Here is a 16,352-nt window from a genome sequence, read left to right as displayed (position 1 = left end):
GAGAAGTCAGACAAACCTGAGGATTTCAGTTGGACCAGACAGTTCCCTAACATGTATGGTGCAGTCCCTTTCCTGACCAATGATAATGGAGAAATAAAGATTGGGTAGGATGAAGTTCAACACCCAATGCTATTGTTCTTCTAGGAGATCAGCAACCATTAGAGGTGTCTCAAATGAACCAAGCATGTACTGTATGTGTATGGGGAGACAAGAGGAATAGCCATGATCACACTGAGCATTTGACAGCTATTGAAGGCGCATGGGCATCTTTATTGATCTTTTGTGTCCTAGTAGTGTAATGCAGTTTCTTTTACAAGCAAAACATTTTACAACGGAGTTTTGGAACAGTAGAAATAGATTTTCTGAGTAGTCTCTTGCCCCTGACTGCTCTGCATACAATACAGCAGTGGATCACCTCTGCCAACACAAGAGCTCTGTTGATCTGAATACTGATTTTACTTCTTCAAAGGTCTCTAATTGTTAATTCTTAAAAAAAGAAACCTCTGAAGTTAGCATAGGAAGCATAACCATAGCAATCTATATTATCTGCATCCTCCATGAGTTTCCTCCTTCCTCTCATTGCCAGAACATTTCTTCCCATTTACACATTTGAAATTAATAGCATGTTGGAGTGTTTTTCCTAAAGATCTCAACAACAGATATTCACACGGTTGTCCTAGCCTGAAACACAGCAGAGGTGTTAGAAATGGAGCTTGGCATGTTTGCTTTAAATATTGCCAATTTCTATATCATAGTTTTCATTGTTATGATGACGAAAGGAAATTTGGAAGCAACAAATTCTTCAGTATCAAAACTGAAAAGTTCCTACAATTTTGGCAAAAACTTTCTTGGACTTAACAAGTGTAATGCCTGCGTTGGAACCTCAGCCTGCAAGAAGTTCTTTAAAGAAGAAATCAGGTCAGAATTCTGTTATAACAATATTTTCCTGTGTTATGAGATAGATAGATAGATAGATAGATAGATAGATAGATAGATAGATAGATAGATAGATAGATAGATAGACAGATAGATGATAGAGATAGACAGAGACAGACAGATAGATAGATAGATAGATAGATAGATAGATAGATAGATAGATAGATAGGGTGCAAATCGATAGCTACAAGATAGATCAATAGGTAGATAGATAGATAGATAGATAGATAGATAGATAGATAGATAGATAGATTGATAGATAGATAGATTGATAGATAGATGATAGAAAGATCGATAGAAAGATAGCAGAAACAGATCTCTCTCTAAGGATTTACATTTCTATCATAGATGGATGGATGAAAGGTTGATGAAACGTGAAAAATGTAATACAGATCACTGGAAAACCAAGGAAAGGATATTAGTTCTTTATTATGATATTATCTTTTGTCTTATTCCTATTCACTGACAGCACATTGTGCAATAAGACACAACTATGATAATCACATTCATCTTGGTTGCTATAAACTTAGGAGAGTGTTTTTTTTCCTTTACTGTACATTATCGGTTATATTGTGAGTCTTTTATCTCTGTACTTTATCATAACTCTTTATTATTATTATTATTATTATTAATAATAATAATAATAATAATAATAATTTATATAGCACCATTAATTCCATGGTACAGTGCACAAAATATACAGACAAATATAATACTAACAGTGACGGACTGACACAGTGGAATACCCCTGCCCGCAAAGGCTTACAGTGTATGAGGGAAGAGGGATAGAGACAGCAGATGAGGGTAGAGACTGTTCAGATGGTGGTGTGATGGCAGTAGTGTTGTTGGGGGTTGTTGGTCTTCCTGAATAGATGAGTCTTCAGGGCAGGGTCGGACCGGCCCACCAGGGGACCCGGAAATCCCCCGGTAGGCTCCGAGCCTTGACTATTAAGTCCTCATTATGGGGCCTTTATGGGGCCCTTTTTTTAATAGACAGTGGAGGTTCAGTAAGGCGTCTACCCAGGAATGGTGTCAGCACCCGGGCAAGTGACTGTGTGAGGTAGTGAAGGGAGAGAGACCCCGTGCTGCAGAGCTTGAAGGACCTGTGATGATGTAATATGTGGGCGGAGCTACACGGATTGTACAGAACAGTGTAATGTTACACAGGAAGATGAATCTGCCGGGAACAGTCTGATGGAAGGAGGAGAGAAGAGACAGCATGTGTGAGTAAGAGGGGAGACATGGGGGTGCAGGCTGTGTGAGCAAGAAGAGGGGAAGGGGGGGTTCAGGCTCTGGGGGAATGGGCACTGTGAGCACATAATACTGTATGGGGGTCACTATGGAGCACGTAATACTGTTTGGGGGCCACTGTGGTGCACGTAATATTGTTTGGGGGCCCCTGTGGAGCACGTTATGCTGTCCCAGTATTGCTTACATGTGAAGCGCTGCGCTGCTTGCTCACCGTATTCTTGATAACTGCAGTTGTGGGTACTAAAGCTGTATCCCTTTCAAGTATCTGAGATTGCTTTAGCGTCCATAACCACCACTATCAAAACTTTGCTCTAGGAAGGGGACAGGGGGCCCCGGACAAAAGTTTGTACCCAGGCCCTGAAAACTTTAGTTACACCAATGGCGGCTGCCCTGGGTCCGGGCACCGCCATTAATATACCTTATTTTTAACTAGATCGACTGTGCTGATACACAGACGTCCTGCACTTGGATGTAAAGTGGATGTAAAGTGGGTGGGGTGGTCATTTATATTAGGGGTCATTAGGGGTGCAGTATTTGTCAGGGGGAATCAGAGGCATACTATGAGGGGGCAATTAATTTAATGAATGTGGCACTTGGGCTTTATTAAGACTAAGGCCTGACGTTGCAAACTGCAACAAAATAGCGCTACAGGAAAAACCGTAGCAGCAACGCATTGTGTTTTTTTCCCGCAGCGCTTTTCACTTTCTGCTTCCATTACACCTATAGGGAAACCATCAGTGTTTTTGTAGGTATAATTGATATTCCGGCAATTTCCAAAACCCCAACGGTTTTGGAAATCGCAGCATATTCACTGCACATAATTTTACAGAAATTGCAGGAACTGTCGGGTTTTCCCGTGGTGTTTTCGCCACATGAGGCCCCATCCACACTTTGCGGTAAAATAAGATACATACTATAATTTCCAAAGCAGTCTTGGTTTTAGACATTGCAGACATACCTACGGAAATTCTGGCGGTTTCGATATAATTGAAGCAGAAAATACACAGAGGAAAGCTCTGCAAACTTTCTGTGCAAAGGACTGCAGGAAGAAACGTCATGGTCGCATTTTTTTCCCACAGCACTTTTTTGCTGCAGGACACCACGTGGGGCCTTAAGCTTAAGGAGTTTTCCAGTTCATTTATATTGATGATCTATCCTCAGAATAAATCATCAATAAGAGATAATTGATCCACTGATCAGCTGTATGAGGGGGCCATGGTGCCTGTTTATATCACACGCTGTGTGTTTATAGTGACCATGTGATGTAATTACAGCCTTGTCACATAGACGCTTATAGGACGAGGCTGTAGTTACATGACATGGCCACTATGAGATGTACGACACTGTGTAAACAGAGGAGGGGTCACGGCGCTTGCACAGATGCCACGATTCACTCACACAGCTGATTCATCGCTCATTTTTACACCTCAGCCACGGAGGTTTGAAAATAAAAAAACAAACAACACACTCGCCTGTCCCCAGCACCCTGTTGTCCTCCGCCTCTGTCTGTTCGGTCTCATGGCAACACCTCATTTCTGGACATCCTGTACCCAATTCGTCTTAGTGGTCACATGAGGTGCAGGACTCCCAGCAAGAAGGTGCCAGCACGAGACTGAATGGACACTGGCGGAGGACAACGTGGGTGCTGAGGACAGGTGAATATGCTTTTTTATTTTAAACCTCCAGCCCGGCACATGGGTTGTTCCAATTCCTGGACAACCACTTTAAAGAATTTATCCATGTTTCTAATATTTATGGCCTGTCCTTAGGATAAGCCATCAGTATTACATCTGTGGGAATCTGACAGCCAGGACCTCTGCAGATGAGTTTTTTCATTACAGTGCGGCTACAGGTAATGGTGGCAATTCTAGGAGCCACGCTGCTCTCTTGCCATACGGGATATAGCAGTGGGTTTAGATAGTGCAGTGGTGCACATCGTATGGCAGGCGAGCAGCATGGCTCCCTATATGTTATTACCTTTAGCCATCCTGTCTCTGTACAGCTCATCTACAGGGGTCCTGGCGGTGGGCCCCTAAAAACAATTCCACTGGTGGGCCCAATTCCTGTCCGACCCTGCTTCAGGGCCTTCTTGAAGCTTGTGATTGTGGGGTCAGTCTTATGTATCTTGGTAAGGAGTTCCAGAAAACGGGGGATGCATGGGAGAAATCTTGGAAACGGTTGTGTGAAGAGTGCATAAGAGCAGAGTGGAGTAGGAGGTCTTTGGAGGATCTGAGGTTACGTGTGAGAAGGTTATCTCTGTGCTATACAGATCTCAGACCAAGATAATAAGTTTTCATGAAGTCACACGCTGCTGAATATGGTCACAAAATTGGAACCCCACTTTAAATTGTGCATTCGGGGCTTTGACAACTTGTAATAGAGATAGAACTAGAAATAGAGCAAGAGACACAAAGTGGTTTCCTTTATTTCATAATGTGGTGTGGCATGCTGCTTGTCAGTAAATACAACCATATCTACTACAGAACGAAAACAGATATAGTATGTAGCAAAATAATCTAATGATCACAAAACATTCAAAATATGAATATGATAAATATCACAGGAAGACGCTTTAAAGCTAAGTTACAAATGTCAAATATTCTCATAGCTGAAAATCACTTAAAATTGCACTCAACATCCGCTACCCTATTTCTATTATTTCCTTGCACCATCATGTCCAAATCTTGTGTCTGGTCAGAAAATATTTAGCTATAAGTAGACTTCTAAACTCTTCTGTACAGGTTCTTATTTGACATCTCCTTCACAACATGAGGAAGATATCAAACATGCCCAGGAGATGTGACAAGTAAGGCCCCGTTCCCATGGAGTAACGCGCCGCTCATTCTGACACGTGTCAGAGTGACCGTTGTAAAACAGAATCCCATTGACTTCAATGGGTGCCGTGTTACGTGCGCTACACATTGAAATCAATGGGTGTAAAAGCCTCCCATTGATTTCAATGTGAAGCATGCGTAAAACGGCACCCATTGAAGTCAGTGGGATCCTGTTTTACACGTATCAGAATGAGCGGCGCGTTACTCCATGTGAATGCACCCTAAGGGGACGGTATGACTATGCTGAAGCTTCTCTCCGCCTGCCAAGACTACTTAGGATAATTTGCATAAGACTTTTTATGGTTTCAAGCAAAAATATTATAAGGAGGCAGCAAAGCAGAGGGAATTACTTCATCCTGTGCACGATGGGGCCACTTTATGGTAGAGAAATCCTCTTATTGGTTTCTAAGTCACCTAAAGCTAAAGGAAAAATGGATATAAGTCCACCTTGGAAAAAGAGGAACTTACTCAAGTGCTACTCTTTGGAACGTAGCTCCATAAAGAATAATGCCTGCTTTTCCTAAATCTAAAATGAGGAGGGGAGGTATTCTGCTTTGGCTATATTCCCAGATTAGGCTACTAGTTTTTAGGAAAATCATGCCTTCATCTATAAGAAGCTACTTTCCAAAAGGTGGCGCTAAAGCCAGTTCCCCTTTTTCAACCAGAATGTTTAGAAGACATGTATGGTTTAATACCCTACAAGGTGGTCTGATAAAAACCATCTCCTTAACCCCTTCCTGCCACAGGCTTTTTTCTATTGTCATCTTAAAAGGTTCAGCATCTGCGGATGTCGAGTAGGGGTTAAGGAAACCTAGTACTCCTTCTGACCCTCCTAAAGCTATAGAAGAGAAGTGAATACCACAGAGGACCCGCTGTTGTAGTTAATCTGCACATGGTCTCTGAATTGTTCACATTATTTCTGTCTAAATAATTGGAATTAATTTAAAAAAAATGCCAACATAAATTAAATATATGCTAAATGTTAAATATTAACAATTTGTCTGACTATGAATAGAAATTAAATTTCTTCAGAGTCACTGACTTTCTAATTTATTTAAACTTTTCTATAAATTTTGGATTTTTTTAATACATAAATGTAAAACATATCAGCTGAAAACAAAACATCTCAGAATTACTTGGAAGTTAAAGCATTCCAAAGATACACATGGAAAATAGGGCTGCATACTGAAGATGCAAACTAGCTGGCATCATTAATGTGTTAATTAGTCACCGGGGCGGGGAGCAGCTTCACCGAGTCATTACACTTGATAGGGTGTGAGGCTGATGACTGATAATGTAGGACGTGTCACTCACACTGGACAGGGTATGATTTAGCTTGACCATTGGATGACTAAATGATAAGCGACCAGATAAAATACATTTGAATATGTCAATGTAATGTTAGGTTCACATCTGTGTCTGTATTCTGTTCAGGGCTTCCATCCCCAAACTCGCTTGAAAAATGAGGAGAGAAAAGTTCTGCAAAAAAAGTCCTGTATTTTTCGGGCAGAAACCGGACGGACCACATTATAGTCTATGGGGTTAACAGGTCTCCGCATGTAACCACTTTTTAATGGATTAAGTTTCCACTCCTCAGGTTTCCAAGCAGACCCAAAGAAAAGGAAACTCAAGCGCATTTGTGAACCTAGCATTAGGATTTAAAGGGGCTCTATCATTGGGAAAAATCATTTTTAACTAACACATACATGCATATCTTTTGTATGTAAATTACTTCAGTGTTTTTTGAATGAGCCCGCTTTTATTCATATGCTAATGAGCTTCCAGCCAGCACAGGAAGTTCCCAGCAGCACTCGTCTCTGCTATTCTTTCCTATCTGTGTGTGCAAACAGGAAGCAGGAAGTCGTCAGCAGCAACAAGTGCTGTACACATACATAGGAAAGAATAGCAAAGAGGAGTGCACAATGAGATTTCCGGTGTGCACCAAGAGGCTAATTAGACAATGAATAAAAACATTCAAAAACCAAGTGCTCATTCAAAAACCACTGAGGCGATTTACATACAAAAGGAAGGTGTGGAATAGCCTTTCTAAAGGCTATGCAAGGATGTGCTTATCTAAAAATTACTTTTCCCAATGATGGAGACCCTTTAAAAGCTTGCTGGAATAATACCATAACTTGCGCCCAGGTGACAGAGTGGAGTTCACTATCTAGACTGGCCCCAAGGAATTCTGGGCTGCTGATGTGGACCAAGTCTCCATGTCACCACTGTTACCTAAGGTGTGGGAGGTGTCAGCTGGAGCCACACCAAGATGTGAACATACACCATCTGGTCACTGTTGTGGTTAGTTGCAAAGTGCCTTGCTAGGGGTTTGGATCTGTCAAATACTAGATCAGAACTAGTAGTCCCTGAAATGTCCCTGACATGTTCCCTAACTCTCACCTTCAGTTCCCTGGAGGTGAGGCCAACATATATCTTATTGCAGGGAAATGTTGCATAATATACAACGAATTTAGTGTTGCAAGTATTTTGTTTTCTAATGGAAAATATCCTATCCCCATTTGCTTTTGAGAAACTAGTTGCCCTGATAATATTAGTACATGCCACACGGTGGCCACATGGAACACAGTCAGGTTTAGGTGGGCCGGCTCCAAAAATACGTGATTGTTTTGCTTCGTAATGGCTATGGACTAGGATGTCCCTTAGATTTTTTGATCATCTCGGAATAATACTGGGGGAAGATGGAATATATTTTGTGGGTCCCCCAATAAAATGGGCCAATATTTAGCAAATACTTTTGACATTTCATTCCAGCGGGAGTGGTATTGTGTAATAAACTGCGTTTGAGTAGATTGGTTATCATTCCTACATGTAGAGAGATTTAATAGATCAGTGCGTGGAGTAGATCTGTGAGTTACTTCGGCTGTTGTGAGTATTAGGTTCTTTGAGTAGCTTGGGCTTAGGAGGCTTGGGCTTCTGAGTGTCTTGGAGAAGTCTGTTCTGTTAGAGATGTCATGTTCTCGTGGTGTGATGTTACATGCTTCTCTATAACATAAGGAAGTGACTATTGCTGCTACCCTAAGTGTGTATATAGTTATCCTTACAGCTAGGGCTGTGGAACCTTGGTTAGAAGGACCAGTGTAGCGCAGTGCTAGAGGTACATAACAGGATTTGTAGAGAGTAAAGATGTTCGATGGAGACTGATGCCTCCACAGTGGGACTCATGTTATGTTATTGGTTGTTGGGGGTGTACCTGCTGGTTGATGATCTACAGATGATGAAAAAGCTATTTGATCAGACAGAAAAGACAAAATCCCCAGGTGGACCTCTTCAATCCCAGTTCCTGCTTAGGTGTTGAAGACCGGTGAGACCACTACCCACTAGTGTGTGAGCTCTTTACTTTACACATCGGTAGCACATCACTCTGTGTACTACTGGCTGTGATGTTGGCAAACAATGCAACATTCTGGGGAAACCATTGCTTTAGCCTCTCCTAGTTTCATCAGGCCAGTGCAGAATGAGCGCTGATCGGCACGTTTTGTCTCTGATCAGTGCTTGTTCAGAAAAATCTTTAGGTGTAATACAGACCTTAGTCATGACAACTCTATTAGATCTGTATTCAAACATATCCAGGGACCCCCTACCCATAAAGCTTTGGAATATGACATGCAATATCCTTATTTCTTGTATTTCCACATATATTACATCTCATCTAGGTTTTTGAATTGAATATTGCTCACCACGTTGTAGCTAGGCTTTACTTTTCCAAAAACCTAGCTTACTACCCTAGCCCCTATTTAAATACCTTGGCTAAGGTACAGTGTTTTGCTGCCAACCCCAATGGCAATCTGTTAGTCCCAAACTATACCGTTCTGTAGATTACAGTTTTATTTTGTCAGTGGCTATAATCTGTAATATTCTAGATATGTTACAAAGAATTAAGGTATTAATAGGCTTATTCGTATAATCCATCAATGTATGTGGTATAGTCTATGGATCTCTTATTGACCAAGGACATGGAGAGAATTAGCAATAACAGAATACACGCAATCCCTAATATTATAATCCTATAAATGATATGGAAAGATGGCATACTGGTATGCAGAGGTTATAACTTATTTTTTCTTCAGTGACCTATATTAATAACTTAAGACTACTCCTACTGTTCCATATGTTATACCGCTGTACTACCTGCTGGGGGCCTTTTCTTCTTCTTAAAGTGAACTTTTACGTCAGATTCTATACAAAACTAATAATGGCTACAATTTGCTAGGTGATTTAGATTTCTTACCCTCCTTTTACACTGACGCCGGAATCTGTAATCTTTCTATCATATAATCTAAACTAATCTAATTTTAAGATACTGTAATCTTTTCTTCTAATCTCTGTTTTGTAAGCGTCTACAAGTCATCTCCACTGTGATTTCATAAAAAGTGGCGCTGAAGCTTTTTCTACCCGGAGCATACACTACTATTCATTATAATTGCTAATCTATGGTTATGCACTTTACAATTTACCTTTTATTCAGTACTTAAAGGATATGTGCTGCAAGCACAAATCTAAGTTTATTTCTCTGCTTTTAAAAGTTTCAGACTAAAAATAATCCTATAATAATCTTTAAAAGTACATTACTTCAATACATCACGGCAGAAAACCATTTTATGCATATTTTTATGCATAATGTAATAGTCAATAATGGTGATTCCAGTATGGAGTGCTGGTACAATCCGAACTGATCTTTGTGGATTTACTCTGCCTTGTGTTTACCGGGTTCCATCTACTGTAATGACAAATGAATATCCCATGCACGCTTTGGGGACTCAATAACTTTGTATGCAGTTATTCTATACAATAGGCCAGATATCTCCATTAAAATGTTAGGGGGTATTCACACTACCATCGGTGTCCGACAGCTAGTGTCCGCTGCTAATGTCCATGAAAAATCTTGCGTGGACATTAGCATTGGACACTAGCTTTGTCCGTGACATTTTGCATTGATTTAAATGGACATCGGATGCGTTCTTTTACTGTCCGTGGGTGTCATTAACTGTCCGTTCCCAAAGATGTCCGACTTTTCAAGTGGACAGCAAAAACCTGACGCTCCCTTACTATGGTCTCACCACATTCATGAAACAAAGGACTGTGGACCAGAGGATTGTAATAATACATAGTCTATTGATTTATTGCTTGAGTGTGAATTGATGCGTCATACTTAAAGTACCACAATAACCAGCCTCACAAGTTACCATAAAATGCACATATTAAGCACATTTAGGAAATGATTTCATAGAGGCACACTGCATCACATGCCAAGGTGTCAGGTATATACTATATACAAAACCCCGTCAACATAATGGAATATATTCATCACTGTCCCATGACTGCCTCTAAAATAGTAATAGCTACAATGACTGTAATATTAGCGCCAGTCCCTGTGCCACCTATAGAAGTGCCAGCCACAGGGCTTCATATATGTACTTTACCATATCTTAGCCATTGTTAGGGTTGTTGAGACAATTATATTTTTAAAGTGTTATCCTATTATTCATGTCACACAGGACACTATTGGTGTATATCGTGCCGCCTGGTGCACTAGTGGGCAGACAAGCTCAGTAGGTCAGTCTGAACACCGACCAACCAGCTTGTCTTATAAACACAGGCAGTGGAGTAATTCCTTGTCCTGTACAAGCTAAGGCCTGGTTCACATCTGCTTTCGCGACCCCCTGAACAGAAACCTATCTGCATAAAAAATAGTTACTTAAGGAAACCAACGGACCCCATAGACTATAATGGGGTCCGTGTGGTTTCCGCACAAAAAATGTGGAGAGAAAAGTGATGCTTGCAGGATTTTTCCCTCCGTATACTTCATGAGGATGGGGGAACAGAATGGCCCGAACGCAGATGTGAGGCGGGCCTAAGAATCATCACAGAAGTGACTTCTCTAACCAACTAAACTTAATAGGTGAAATTCTAAAGGTGAATCAAAATATCAGGGGCACCAAGACAAGTATATAACAGCAATATCTAGATAGAGGAGCATTGTTAATGGGGACATGTGAGACAATACAAATTACAATCTATCAATTATTTCTAATACCATATCTTAAATCTATGCCCACATAGCTGAGAGATGTATGTTTTTTTAATATGTTTCTAGCAAACTATATGTTTTTTGCATAAAAAATCTTAAACTGTGCTGAACATGGTTTGTAAGAAGTACACAAGTGTAAAAGTAATAGTATAGTGTATAAAATGCAACAAATTGACAATATGAAAGCTCATATACATGGAAACACTGAATACAGAACGGTATTTGAATGGATTTCTACAAAGTGACAAATACAGAAAATGTTCTTGTAGCTTTGTCCTAAGAAATAACACCAGCCTTCTATTGCACCAGGTTTCAGAGTTGGCTTGCTCCACATCTCCAGCTTCCACCTCCTGATCTTCAAAGTTACTCTGGGAACTATAGTGATGATGGAGAAAACTGGAGACCTATTGAGATTTCCCGGCTGACTAGTAAGAGGCAACATGACCTGGCTGACCAGAGGATCTGCAGTAACTTCAAAAAGAAGAAATCTTGCAGTATTGAAGGGATACTAAGGAGAACAGAGAGGTTTCAGAAGTGGATGACGGCGAGACGTTTAACCCCAGATTTAGTACAAGTGGGTGTTTGCTTTATCCGAAATAAAAAAGATTCAGTTGATTCAATAGTAGAAAACTCCATATACAGCAATTCTCTACTATGTATCTGTTTAATGCAAGTATTCTTATTATCGATGTAAAATCACTATTCCTTATGTTTATTTACCAATATAGCGCCACTCTGTTCTGGGGGCTCTGACCAGTACTGCAGCATAACCCCCTCAATGGAAAGGAAACACATAAGATCAAAGGCATGAATGTCATAATTCATGTATAGGAACGTGGCCGTGGAGTCCAAATGCATCTATAACATCAAGCATCTGAATGTTTACATTCATGGTCACCCCAAGTGGCATATCTCTGGAAGGGATTGGGAGTGTTTGGTATGCCTGGACTAGTAAAAATATGCAAATCTGTTTTCCAAGATGTAAATAGGAAAACAGTGCCTCTGACTCTGAAGGCAGCAAGCAGAGGCACTGTTTTCCTATTTACATCTTGCAATACAGATTTGCATATTTTTCCCATAATCCCCCAGTGGAGAAAAAAAAAAAGGCTTTGTAAGTCTCCATACGCCTTTGAAGGTGCTCACTCCTTAAGGAGTGATATTATCCCCAGATCCTTGGACTAGTAAAAACATTCTATATCACTTGCCCTCCCCAGAGTTATATCATATTCCCAAAAAGGGTCATATCTGTGTTGATTTGGCAAATTTAATTATCCAGCCCCAGTCATATGGGAAACTCTGAGAAGGGAGCTGGGTTTGGGTTTTTTCAAAGACAAAGCTCACCGGTAAGTCATAAAGGTTGCATTAAGCTGTATACAGGCATCTCCATAGTAGTGCATGATACCTGCCTGTAGAACTGACAGACATGGGTAAAGATCCAACACTGAAGGTGAGTCCAGCACCAAAGTCAGATCTGAGCTTTTAATGCTCACCGCGTCCTATGAGTAAGATCTAGAGTAGCTTGACATATGTAAGTGGCATGGACATGGCCGCCAATAGGCCAGTATTACTGCTACTGGTGTCAGGGGCCCGGCCAAATTGAAAAATGGGGGGGGCCCGGTTTTGGCCCGCCACCTTGTGCCGGCCCTCTGGCACCCGCAGCAGTTATTGTGCCCAGTGAGCAGCGCTGAGCTCCAGCTCCTCGCACAGGCGCAATACTACCTGTATTGAAGCCGGCGAGCGGGAGTATTGCAAGTATGTGCGAGGAGCTGGAGCTCGGCGCTGCTCACTGGGCATACCTCCCAACCGTCCCGATTTCCGCGGGACATTCACGATTCCGGTGACGTGTCCCGCGGTCCCGGTTGGTGGGAAGTATGTCCCGAATTCAACTCAGATCTGCGTCCAGAGGACGCAGTTCTGAGTTAAATACATACACGGCTAAAGCAAGGAGCTGTCACAGTTCAGCTCCTTGCTTTGCCGCGTCCTCCGGCTACTGGCTGTGTAGACGCGATGTGATGATGTCACATCGCGCCTACAACAGTATTAGCGAGACTGTGGAGAGAGCGGCGGGGGAGCGAGGAGAAGGTAAGTGCAATGTGTGCACACATTGAGGTGGAACATGAAACTGGGGGCAGATGAAGCAGGGGACGGCATGACACTGGGGGCAGAGATGTGGGGACATGAATCTGGGGGCAGAGATGGAGGGACATGAATCTGGGGGCAGAGATGGAGGGACATGAATCTGGGGGCAGAGATGTGGGGACATGAATCTGGGGCAGAGATGGAGGGACATGAATCTGGGGGCAGAGATGGAGGGACATGAATCTGGGGGCAGAGATGGAGGGACATGAATCTGGGGGCAGAGATGGAGGGACATGAATCTGGGGGCAGAGATGTGGGGACATGAATCTGGGGGCAGAGATGGAGGGACATGAATCTGGGGGCAGAGATGGAGGGACATGAATCTGGGGGCAGAGATGGAGGGACATGAATCTGGGGGCAGAGATGTGGGGACATGAATCTGGGGGCAGAGATGTGGGGACATGAATCTGGGGGCAGAGATGTGGGGACATGAATCTGGGGCAGAGATGGGGGACATGAATCTGGGGGCAGAGATGGAGGGACATGAATCTGGGGGCAGAGATGGAGAGGACATGAATCTGGGGGCAGAGATGGAGGGACATGAATCTGGGGGCAGAGATGGAGGGACATGAATCTGGGGGCAGAGATGTGGGGACATGAATCTGGGGGCAGAGATGTGGGGACATGAATCTGGGGGCAGAGATGGAGGGACATGAATGTGGGGGCAGAGATGGAGGGACATGAATGTGGGGGCAGAAGTTTCTGCAGTATCAGACGTTCCCTGGACTTAGTAGCTGAGGAGGCATATAAAAACCATTTCCTCTGGAATCTGCTAATTTAGTACTGTAGTTTAGCTCATGTGTATTGAATTGCTTTATTCAGACTCTTGGCTTGTTTAAGGCTATTTGTTTGTCTCCTGATTCTGTCTCTGATGTTACCTTCTGGTTCTGACCATTTGCCTGAACATTTATTCTCTTGTTTCAGATCTGCTATGTAAGTTAATTGTGGGTTCTGGTTTGGTTTCAGTAAGTGGAGCATTTATTTCTTGTACTGGTAGTGTCAACTGGGACCCCAAATTCAGCAAAGTCCATCTGGCCTTGCAGCTGGCAGTGGTGAAGGAGTTTGAGTATTTGGGCCCATCTCTCAGCACTGTATAAGATTTAAGCCGATGTTCTACTGCTCCATGTTATCAGGCAGATCTTGCTATTGTGTTAAATTTGTTCCTGGTACTGAATTCTGTTTTGTGTATGTTAAATCTTAAAATTTAATAAGATTGTCCTTGACTATAAATATCCCCATAATCCTGAAGAGGAAAAATACTGTTTAGCTTCATTAGCTTTTGTATGCTAGTGTGCTAGAGGATCACTGTGTGAAGCAGAGGGCACAGATGTGAGTGGTCTGTGTTATGGCAGAATTTCATTATGATCCCAAACTTGGATCCCAACTCTTTGTCTGTGAGCAATCAATTCTAAAGTACTCCTTGGAGTAGGTAAAGTCTGGCCAAATGAAAGACATAGATGATACATGGCATGTGCATGAAGTACCATATATACTCGAGTATAAGCTGACCCAAATATAAGCCGAGGCCCCTAATTTTACCATAATAAAACTGGGAAAACTTATTGACTCGAGTATAAGCCGAGGGGGGGGGGGGGAATGCAGCAGCTACTGGAAAATTTCAAAAATTAAAATGGTCGGAGTTTTTGGGTGCAGTAGATGCTGGGTGCTGGGGAAGGGGAGGGGGTGTTTTGGTTGTCTGTCTGCCCCTTCCCTGAGCTTGAGGACTGTTTTTTTTTCCCCCACTTGGAATTCAGCCTGGCTGAATATAGGGTATCTGCAGTGCTCCTATTAACCTCTTCCCTACGGAACAGGAGCACTGCAGATACCCTATATTCAGTAGACCGGGCACTTTCAGACACAGGGATACCTAATGAGTATGTGTTTCACAGTAATTCTCTACTTTTATATGTATTCTAGGGAAAGGAGTGATTTAGAACTTTTATTTTATTTTTTATTATATTTTTTTATTGGAGATTCTATACCTTACTATTGCGGCTGATCATAAACACTCACTCAGTGGCCCCACACAGTGCAATATGCTCCACAGTGGCCCCCACACAGCATAATATGCTTCACAGTGGCCCCCACACAGTATAGTATACTCCACAGTGGCCCCCCACACAGTATAATTGCTCCACAATGGCCCACACACAGTATAATATGATGCTGACAGTGTCCTCAAACCGTATAAAATGCTCCAAAGAGTCCCTCTTAAGCTACTTCAGGCCACCCCAGTGTGTAATAATAGCACTATTGGAAAAGGGAAGACATAATGCCGGGATCCTTTCCATTAACAATATGTATCGCGTTCAGAAAACCAGGCTTTCCCTGGTAGCATGGAGTTACACCTCCTGTTAATAGACGTGTTCTGTCTTTTATGAAAAACAATGGGGGTCCAGTAAGGCCCACTAAAGGCACTGGGATTCTTCGGTTCCCTGGTGGGCCATTCCAGCCCTGAGTGCTTTCTTGTAGAATATCTCTGATATTACCCCTATGACTCACATTTCACTTTGAACAACTGAAATAGCTGTCAGTGATTAATTGCAACATAGACAATTGCGTAATATTAACCAAGGATCTGCAAATAGTAGATCATTATTGTAAAATGAATATGTTTAACCATATTATGCTCTTCAAACTACCATATCAGTTGTGTGTATCAATGTCACATCTACTGTACATGGCAGGTGGTTGCAGTTATTTGTGTTGATATGTGAATGTTTGGATTTCTTGACTCCTTTGTAGCCTAGTATGGAAGTGGAGCCCCTCTTTAAAGGTAATATTCAGGGACATACAGTGAGTGGATAGTAATGGTGTATTCAACAGTGCGCATGTATCTGACATCATTAGGTAAGTGACACACAGGAGCAATGCTCTTGTACCAGGTAAGTTTGCAAGTTTGTGTAAGAGATCCAGATTCTGTGCAGCGTTGCCTGTATGCTCTTTGTGTTCCTCTCTCCATTTGCTGCTATTTCTATGTCCTAATCAGAATAAGGGTGGAACTATTATTATATATATAAGGGTGAGTCCCCCTCTTCATTTGCATATATATATGTTTCGTTACACTGTTGCTCATTGGGGTTGAGCACCTTCAAAGCTTTAGTAAAAAGGTCCTTCCATGTGCTGTTTATAAATGGAAAAGG

General features: G+C 42.1%; 1 protein-coding gene across 1 annotated transcript in view; it reads left to right on the top strand.

Moving 5' to 3' along the window:
• The first annotated feature begins 682 nt into the window (after positions 1-682).
• Positions 683-16,352, top strand: part of LOC142186463 (divergent protein kinase domain 2B-like) — a 36,309-nt gene continuing 20,639 nt past the window's right edge. The window contains exons 1-2 of the mRNA XM_075261296.1: positions 683-918; positions 11,380-11,644. Coding sequence (XP_075117397.1) covers positions 707-918; positions 11,380-11,644 — 477 coding nt within the window. The 5' untranslated portion in view covers positions 683-706. The remainder of the gene's footprint in view (positions 919-11,379; positions 11,645-16,352) is intronic.

Source organism: Leptodactylus fuscus, unplaced genomic scaffold (genome assembly GCF_031893055.1).
Source record: "Leptodactylus fuscus isolate aLepFus1 unplaced genomic scaffold, aLepFus1.hap2 HAP2_SCAFFOLD_1041, whole genome shotgun sequence".
Taxonomy (NCBI): Eukaryota; Metazoa; Chordata; class Amphibia; order Anura; family Leptodactylidae; genus Leptodactylus; species Leptodactylus fuscus.
This window is presented reverse-complemented; position numbering and strand designations above follow the sequence as displayed.